The 10232-nt window shown below is 46.3% G+C and overlaps 1 protein-coding gene across 1 annotated transcript in view; it reads right to left on the bottom strand.

Moving 5' to 3' along the window:
- The window catches only part of ZC3H7B (zinc finger CCCH-type containing 7B), a gene marked incomplete at its 5' end in the record, with an annotated part of 46340 nt that extends 41430 nt beyond the window's left edge, over positions 1 to 4910 (bottom strand). Inside the window, 2 exons of the mRNA XM_082498373.1 lie at positions 22 to 82; positions 4817 to 4910. Coding sequence (XP_082354499.1) covers positions 22 to 82; positions 4817 to 4910 — 155 coding nt within the window. The remainder of the gene's footprint in view (positions 1 to 21; positions 83 to 4816) is intronic.
- Between the last annotated feature and the right edge of the window lie 5322 nt (positions 4911 to 10232).

The following is a 10232-nucleotide window of genomic DNA, read 5'->3' on the forward strand; positions in this document are numbered from 1 at the left end:
ACAATGAGGTTGTCCACTTACTGAATGAACTGGAGTCCTTTCTCTATTTCTTGTTTTCTCTTCTGTCTCTCCATTATAGTTGCTGCAGAGGAAGAATAAAAAGAAACAACATAAAATGAGACACTTTAGATCTTGCTGAAAATTAAGCAGCACAGTATTTTGTGTGTGCCTGAATTTGCTACTAACAAAATGTTCCAGACCAGATGCCGTGAACACCAAAGTCCATGATTTATCCACACTGCAGATACAGAACAGCAAGCAGTTCACTACCAAGTATCTGCTTTTTCTCACATGCCACTGCCAGGATACATGGGCAAAGAGGAATTACTTCAATTTGAGCTCTCTACTTAGGCTGCCAGTAAATAAAGCAACGGGAACCAATTTTTATTATGACTGCCTTCTAGGAAAGGGAAAAAAATAAAAATCAACATTCCACCTGCACTGGCAGTTATTTCAGGAATTTCTGCTGGGACCCTCCCACGATAGGCAATTCTGACCACTATTTATCTGGGCTGGGTTTAAACTGGTTTAGTGCACGGCATACAAAACAAGTGTCTATGTAAGGTGTCTGGAGGCATATCACAAAGAGAAAGAAGGAGATGGAATCGCTTGTCGTGGTCCACATAAAAGAACAGCAATGAATCTATGCAATGGGAATTTCGTGCTGAAAATCAGCAGGCAAGAGCAGCAGAGACTTGGAAACGCTCCTTTGGAGGGGGAACATGGCTCCATCCTGCAGTGTTTTAAATTGGGGTGGGCAGTGCCTGAGGAACGCTCAAGAGAGAGTTATCCCCATTTAGTCAGGGACACAAATGGGCACAGTAACTTGCCTGGGTTTGACCAAATCCAGTTTGGGTTTCTGGTGAGCACAGACAAATAAGTAGTACGATGGAGCCATTTTGGAGTAATGTCCCTTTTCTCAACTAAAATGGGCTTGAATCATGCCATTAGATACACGAGTGTCATCCCCTGCACTTTGGGAGCAAATCTTAGAATGGCTCCTCCCTGACCTCTCCCCAAGGTACACAGGTCTGCCACACAAGAAAAGAAAAGTAAAAGGAAGGGGAGAAGGGATGACAAGTTGTGTCAAAATAGAGTTGCTGGTGACAGCAAATTTCCCAGCCTTGCCATCAACCAGCTGTGATCACAACAATGCTCAGCGTTTGAGGAACGATAACTTAAGGACAAAGACAGGAAGCACAGAAACACTGAGATGAGATGGAGATGAAGACACTGTGCCCTCCTAGCCTGGGATCACCTCTAAAAGAGACCACAAGAAAAACAAAAGTCATTTCTCTAACTCTTCACTACAACAGCTCCCTTTTATATTAAGACCATCCCTATCATTCTAAGCTATCTTACGGTATCTATGGCACGTTCAGTGTGGAACAGGATGAAGGGACCTTTAATGTATGTGAAAAACAATCCTGACAACTCAGCAAGCCCTTATTGATTGTGCTCTGCACCATGCAAAATGTGGAAGAATTGATACCTGCCCTTTACCAAAAAAGAGAGTTGGGGGAAAGGGGAAAGGCAGGAGCAAAAGAAAGACCAGAGAGCGGTGGTAGCAGAAGGAAGCAAGAGCCTGAAAGTGACACTGTGCAGTTTGTAAGTCATCAGACATTAAATTTGAGAGCAATCTGGTCCGAGCAGCAGGTAGAAGATTTTAAGCAGCTGCATTTGGAACGGGATGGGCAGCACAGCAAGAAAGAGAAATCCAGCAGACAAGGTGAGTGATGATCAGCATCTCTATAAAGGCTTTTAACAGAAGCGAAGGTGAAGAGCAGGTAGACTTCAGTACACCACCAACAGAAGGCCTGGAATGATTTATAAATAGCCTGGATAATGAGCAATCAGGAAGAAAGAAGGAAATTTAACAAGGAGACTGTGAGGATAATATGATCACTAATGCTACAGGCAGACCAGCTTGAGGGGTAGAAAAAAGAGACAGAGGCAATTCATTTAATATTTCTCCTTGCATGAAATTCTACAAAGACAGAAGAAGTTAGAGAGAACAAACAAGGTGAAGAGGAGCAATAGGAACCATTTCTACATAGACAGCAGTGAAAGCCACGAAAGAGGACAGAGCAACCCCAGAGCAGTGTAGGAGAGAACTGCAAGGGCCATCAAAGACAAGAGGGGGGAAAAAGCCACCACAGGACATGACAAGAGATAAACTGGGGGGGAGAAGAGGAGTTAAAAGGTCAAGGGGATCCTCACAAAGGCTGATGGGGGAAAGGACAGGGAGGAAGGAGAAACTTCTAGCTGTCTGGGCCCTGAGTGCACTAACAGGCTTTAAATGCCCTCAAAAGACTCATCTCAGACCCCCACTCACACACCTTCTGCCCATGGTCTAGGAGCTCCATGTAAGCTCAGGTCCAGGCATCCTGCCTCATCTGAGCTATACTGTAGGTACACCTGTCCTCAGTCCTATCTCCTGGACAAACCTTGGACCTATGCTGTAGGCAGCCTGTCTCCAGTCCTGCCTCTGGCACCATCTCCTACCGCTGGACTTGCTGGGTGGACCCTGGACCTGATTCACCACCCCATCCTCATTGGGACTGTTGATGGACCCCTGCTATCAGCATCTTGTACTGCCTGCATTGTTCAGGTATGGTGAGACTGCACCCTACTTAGTGAGGGCACTGCTGGTGGCTGTCATCACCTTCGGCTCCTAGCTTGTCCTCCCTGGAGGAACAGCCCTACTCCTGCTGCTCCCTGACATGACCCACACTGGAGAGAACAAAAGCCAAGGAAGTGAAGCGGCAGATCACAGATCTGATGAAAAGGAAGATTATTGGTGACTGCGGGGAGAGTGGTTAAACGCTGGCTGGTCATCACAAAGTCAATGGCTGCACTCCAAAAATGCTGTGGCACACCTTCACAATTGTGTATATCCACAAAACAGATCATCACCTTGAAAAGCTTCTGATACGCGCAGCCTACTTCAACCTTGGCTTCTGAGCTCAGCTCTTAAAATACTACTGCAAGGAGCAAAGAAGAGATCAGTACCTGTTCTCACAGCTACCCTGACCCCACTGCTAAAACATCCTACACAGCAGGATGTGGGCATGTGTTACAATGAGAACTGATTACTGTTGCTTGCCCACAGAGAAGGGCATTCAAACATTACTGACTAAAAGCTGGAGTGGAGCCAAAGAACTACGGGGAAAGGCTCCAGAAGGTCTGTCTCCTTCCTAGAGTTACCCAACTCTTCTTGCATCCTGGAGCTCCTCTTCCGTTTTTTCTCTCCTCACCACCATTGCCACTGCATCCAACATGGGTATCTCCATCCTTGCTTCACGTCGATGGCTGACCAACTGACTGCATCTCTGTAATTTCCACAATACCCAGCTACAGTTTTGATCCTTCCTACAAAACCCTTGTAAAAAAACCTTCTGTGCCCTGCATGCTGTTTACTCTCTGCAGTCCCCTCCTCATATTCCACAGTGAATGTTCTCCAACCAAAGACCCTCCATTGCCTTCTTTAGACATAAACCACAAGCCTGATCTCCCCTCCAGACTGTTGCTCCCTGATACTGCCCCACATTTCTCTCTCCTTGCAAGTGGGTGACCAGCTTCATCTGCTAAAGCTCTGTCATGCCTTCACGCTTATGTCACGACTTTGCACACAAGACTCATCTCCTCATGGCAACACCCTCAAAATGCGCACCACATGCTGCTGCCCTAACAACTTCTTTCACATCTCTCAGGAACAACCACCTTTCCCTTTCAATCTGACTCCACTACCCGCACCCTCCTCCACGCCTGGCAGACCTCTCCCCTGTCCTGCCTGCCCCACCGCTGCTGGAGGCTATCATTCGGACTCCTTTTGCTCCCCATGTCTCCTGCCCTGCCACTTCCCTAGCAAATTCAGGTCACTTCTGTTTCCCCTTGTTGTCCCAGCCTCTTCGCTGTCTCATTCGACCTTTGGACCAAGCTGCACACTCATTACGCTGGCAAACACAACACATAGGGAGCCACCCATACGTGCAACACTTCAGTTCTGCTGCACACCATATCACAGCTGATGCACAATTAATTTTAAGCGCAGAGCCTGTTTAGCTTTTGTTTTCTTGGTCTTTTAAATATTTTTAGAAACACAGAGGAAAACATTTCACAAAGCAGTGTGCCTAAGCATCCTTCCCCCCCACCCCCCAAATCTGTCTGTTCGAATTGTCTGCTCAAGTCACCACCAGAATTCGAATCCAGAGTATTTATATCCATACTACAAAGCTCTTATCCTTTCAGTCTGGAGATGTTTATCCTCTCTGGTCCTGCATCTAGAGAGGACTTTATTCAGAGTTTGTCAATGAGTTACAAACTATTTGCCAGGAAATAAAATGCTGCAGATAGGCAAAATAGTTTTGTTGCCTTCAGAAGGAAACACGAGCCAGTAAACAGGATGACTCAATCACAAACTGGGTGAATACACTCTATGAGACACTATGAGACGAATGGAAAGACTTCAGTTTATGTTATCAAGGACCTGGGTTTTATTTCCATCCCTGCCAGAGCTGAATTTGGGCGAAGTTTTTCATACTGTATTTTCTGGGATGGCAATGAGTTCACACTTGACCGACTTCCAGGCTTTGTAACATTTCAGATGAGAAATAAGTGCACTGAGATGCAAGTGGCAGGTTGTAGCGCTGAGACAGGAGCTCAGCCCCAGGGTCTGTGCACTCTCCTCCACGCAAAAGGCTCCAGGGCATGCTAGTCTGCAAACATGGAGTCTTTCACTGGCTGCAGTTTGGCCACCTCAGTGGTGCAGCAGAACAGCTAACCAGACACACATCAAGCAGAGGACAAGACATACAGCCCACTACAAACATAGGCTCCCACTCGCTCCCATGGCCAATATCTGCCATGACCCACTCCCTGGGTTTGAACCCTCTCAGGGTTTCCACCATCATGCCATGCCCACTGGCTCTAACAACCCCATCCCTCCAGGCACTGGCCACCCCAAGGTACCTCCATGGCCGCTCTCCCGCACCCCACTAGTCCTGCTCCTGCCCCACAGCACCATCAGGGCAGCTGACATTGGGGTGCCACCAGCTTCCCAGCAATATCTCCAGCAAATGCAGGGTGAGGTGGCAATGACCCCCTTGCCCCCAGCTGAAAAATCAAAGCATCAACCAGATTTTTCCCCAGGAAGGGGATGGAGATAGCGGCCAAAGCCTCAAGAGACCACCCTGGACCTCATCACCCCATTTTCCGCTCCCTCCAGCCTCGCACCCCACACATAACACTTTGTTTACTGCAGGCCACCCCACACATAACACCCCCACGTACTGTGGGCCACCCTTTCTCCCACCCCAGCCCTCCAGCCCCTGCCCAAGGGACACTGCATTGCGGCCGGGGCATGAGGAGGGGGTGGTGGGGTGACGCTGCCCATCCCTCGGCCATTTGCTCTTGGTTTCGTGCCCAGCCAGCTCGCCCTCCCCTGTTTCGCTTTAAAAATTAAATCCCGGGGCCGGTTCCCACACAGGTGGAGCGGGAGCCCACGCTCAACTCCTCCCCCCACCCCCAGCACTAGGCCGCCGATCCCCGGCCTCGCCTAGCGGCGGCCGCGGACAAAGACGCCACCTCGGCCGGCCAAGGCGGAGAGGGGCCGGCCAAGGCGGAGAGGGGCCGGCGGCGCCTCCCGCATCCCGCCGCGGCTCGGCCGGTCGCTGGCACCCCGGCACCATGGGGCATTTCCCCCACCCCGGTGCTGCTGAGAGGGGTCTCCCGCGGCAGAAGACAGCCAGGCTTCCCCGGGAAAACAACCCAAAAGATACTCTTCCTCCTTCCCCACCCCCCATCCGCTTAAATAAAAATCACACATCTCCAGGATACTGGGAGGCGACCTGGGGGGAAGGAGGGAAGATAACCTCCCCTGCTACCCGGAAACTGTCTAAAGCATTAAAGAATTTGGGGGGGAGGGAGAAAAAAAAAAAAATCCCACAACCTTCTTATTTGATAAACTTTACAAGCCCCTGCGGAAGGTGCGTCTGAAAAGCTATTCCAAAAGGGCTTCTCTGCTGTTTCATGGGGTTTATACCAAGCAAGAGGAGGAAACTGCAGCCTAAATACGGATCTGAACACAGCTCTCAAACCTACAAACCACAAACAGGCACAAACGCAATTAATACTAAGTTTTTCATATAAACCCAGGGGCTTTTCCCCTAGCTATCCACTTTTAGACTACTACCACGTTTTCTCCAGGGGTGGGATTAGGATCTCTGACAATTATTTTTTTGCAAACCCCACGTTTTTGGCGGAAGAGGGGGTTAGCTTCAAAATCTCGCCCATATTATTTTCCTCCACTTTTTTTTTTTAATTTGCAATTACACAACGTTTCATCCATGCAGCTACTATCTGAAACCTTTACTTTCTAATGAAGCAACATCCAGATTTTCTCGTTTCTCAAGTCCACCCCTTTCTACATACACAAACACACACACGCACACACACACACAGAGAACAATCCCCCCCCCCCCCCAAATAATAATAAAGGACTCACCTCTCCTTGGGTTTTCCCCCCCACACTATGTATAAACTTTCCTTGATAAATGGTATTGTATTACTAGAGATATTATTAATGTATTATTACTAAAGTAATAATAATAGTAAGTGCTATTTAATTATAGAAGGCAGCATTCTGCTTCTGGATCGGCTGCCCCTGCAGCTCCGTCCATGTGCCTCCTGATCTCTTTACTTTCATTTCCAGGTCTCGCTCGCTCGCTCTCGGCTGCACCAGCAAGAGAAAATGCCTCCCTGCATATCCTCTGGGCCCTAGAGGCTACCGCTTTCCATTACAAAAAAAAAAAAAAAAAAAAAAAAAAATCACAGATCTTTCCCTTGTGGTTGGTTTTGAGATTCTTTAAGATGAATTAGGCTTAAGGAAAAAAAATAAAAAAAAAAAAAAACAAACAAACAAAAAAAAAAACACACCCCAAAAGCGCTTAAGTGGCTGAGGTTCCGTTCTTTTTTTAATGCAACATTTTTCTTCTTCCCACTTGTCTTTGCTGATATATAAAATATACCCCAAAAGAAAGGAAAGCTGCCTCTGCAAAATGATTGCATGCATGCGAAACACAGCAGTGGACTGAATTACAAGACACCCCCCACCCCACCCCACCCTTGCGATTATCACACAGGTGAAGCAGTGACCCTTTTGCCCACCCATATATGTTTGCTGGAAGGGGGCCAGAGCCATTGCTTATAGCAGAGCAATTATCTGTCCCAGCCAGACGTTACTTATTCCACCCCGCACTGCTGAGGGGGGTTCCCTGTAAACAAAATCTTCTGAAAACATAAATCTTTGGGTGGAAAGGAATACACAGTGTGTGTATATATAACATATTATTATTATATTATATACAATTGGGTATTATACAATATATGTGTTTTGTATATAATTTATATGCGCATACATATATGTTTCTATATTTATATCTGTACATACAAGTTTTGGCATTTTTTTGGAACGAGATTTTTGGCTTGTTTTCATCCCCAATCCCTCAATATTTCCAGAAAGTGGACTGCATCTCTGCAGCACCCCATGCCAACAGAGCCCCAGGAACAGAGCTGCCGGTGGGCAGTGGGGGCCCAGTGGCACACGTTATTCCGTCGCAGGAAAGGGTTGCAAAGACAGAGATACACAGACCGCCTTAGGCGGGGGGTTCATCCATCCCTCCCCAGCTGCACTACCATTAACTTCAGGTAACCCTCTGAAATGGGTTTTATGCCCAGCTCCCAGTCCAGCCTCCCTGGTAGGGTAGGTTTTCCTCTCCCTAAAGGATTCTGTCTACCGTCAGATCACCATTTCCAGCCTGACGCTGGTTTAAATTATCACCTCTTTTCCACTGTATTCAGTGACATGTTTATTCCTCAGCATCTCGCTTCTCTATTTACAGTGACCTAAACAAGTGGCACCTTGTGCTTTGCAGCTAAGCAGCTCCAACAAGGTTCAGAGGCAGGTAGAAGGTATCATCTGAAGTCTACTACACTTGTTTAGTATTTAAAACATGTTGATCAGAAAAGGAGAGACTTTATTATATTGAGTAGGATTGGCTTCTGGCAGCTCTGTCAACACAATAAACTGATAATTTATGAAATATAGGCTGTGAATTGTATAATGTACCATATGACACTGGAGAACACTGTCTTGCGCTCTTCACAATATTTAATCACAATGCACTTTTTTTTAGATATTCACTATGATTCAAAGATTGCTGTTATTTGTGGATAGGACAATATTTATTTTTACTATCTCTTTAGCAGATTTGTTACCTCTTATTTTTAGGCAATGAGACCGTGACAATGAGTAGAGTCTAACCAAGCTGGGCTTCTGCTGCAGAAGCCACTGGGCAAAATGTACCTGAAATGACAATCCCTGTTGAGGGGTGACTTTGGGCAGAAGAAAGGTGGAGCAGGCCTGGGGGAAAGAACGTAAACAAGGGGATACCTGACATGCCAGATCACATTGGGAAGGCAGTGTCATCATTGAGTCACAGAGCCCAGGACACCTCCAACTCTGCACCTCTGAAAGGCAAGACATCACAGCTGGACAAGAAGAAGAAGAGGGCTTAGGAGGAGCTCAGGAGAAAGAGGAAAAAACCCAAAATCTACACGCAATCAGGAGTTATACTGGAATAAGCACTATTTTTTAATTCAACAACATTTATTTTCAAGACTGAATTTCCACATTGAATGTCACATTATATTTCCCTCCAGCCCAATTTCCTTTGCCTGTAAGACCGAGAGGTGTCCTGCAAGGTCATGAACCAGCATGTACCGGTCCTCTCATGAAATAACATTTTTCTTAGCGGTTAACATGAAGATTTTCACAATTGGCAAGCATGGCTATCGAGGTGTCATGTGCAGGTAGTCAGCAGAGTCAAAACGCCACCAACACATGCTATGAACTAGTTAAAGTGTTGTAATAATTACTTTGTTTTGTAAAACTATTCTTTTAAGGAGAATGAATCTATTGATCTATGTTACAATGGCACAGCACACCTTCATTCCTATATAGTTGCATCCACATTTAAATACTTTATTCTCGCCCCTCTGCCTGAGGTAATTAGCCAATATTTGGGAGAAAACAGAGAAGGGAATTGGATATATTTGATATGATCCTGTTTACTGGTAAAGATTGTGAGGAACTAATAACAAGTGCCAAATTCCTTGCTTATATTTTCCAAGTTCAAGGTCCTTCTCAAGATCACACTAATATATTCCCTCATCTGCTCTACATTTTCTGGCAGCTTTATGATTCTCACATACAAACGTAATCTAGTCAGTGTCCCAGCTTCTTAATTTTCTTCAGTTGCAAGATAAACTACTCTGATTATTTATGATAGTTAAATTTTACTTGTTTTCTCTCTGGTTGCTGTACCGGTTTATGGCCTTTATTCTTTCAGCTGACATGCTCCATAAAGAAACTTTTTTTTTTTTTTATTTCCCCAGAATGAAGAAGGTCTACCATGCCCTTCAACCTCAGCACAGTCTCCCAGGTCACCCAGCATTGCCAACTACTGACACTCTTTTCTTGGGTCCATATAAGCAATTGGTATTGTTTCTTAAAACAACACTTGGGAGAATTGTGAGAGAATGAGAAATGCCTCTTATACTGTTTTGGGACAAAATGGCAGAATAAACCCAGCCCATTACCCACTTCAATTCTGATCTCACCCGGTATCTGCAGCTGCCATCTATGTCAGTGCCTGTAAGTTGCCACTCGGAGAGAAGGGATTGGGTTAAGAGGACTTGTGCAAACACACTGCAGTAGCAAGCAGTTTATGCACAGCTCACCTTGTCTTAGAATCCTAGAATTACTAGAATTGGAAGGGTCCTTAAGGATCATCTAGTTCCAACCCCACTGCCATGGGCAGGGATACCTTCCACTAGACTGGGTTGCTCAAGGCCCATCCAGCCTGGCCTTGAACACTTCCAGGGATGAGGCATCCACAACTTCTCTGGGAAACCTGTTCCAGTGTCTCGCCACCCTCACAGTAAAGAATTTCTTCCCAATATCTAATCTAAATCTACCCTCTTCCAGTTTAAAACCACTCCCTCCCCATCTTTCCTGTGGGCCCCCTTCAGATACTGGAAGGCTGTTACAAGGTCTCCCTGGAGCCTTCTCTTCTCCAGGCTGAACAACCCCAACTCTCTCAGCCTGTCCTCATAGGAGAGATGCTCCAGCCCTCTGATTATTCTTGTGGCACTCCTCTGAACCTGCCTCA

The sequence above is a fragment of the Vanellus vanellus genome (assembly GCF_965231255.1).
Source record: "Vanellus vanellus genome assembly, chromosome: 1".
Lineage (NCBI taxonomy): Eukaryota > Metazoa > Chordata > Aves > Charadriiformes > Charadriidae > Vanellus > Vanellus vanellus.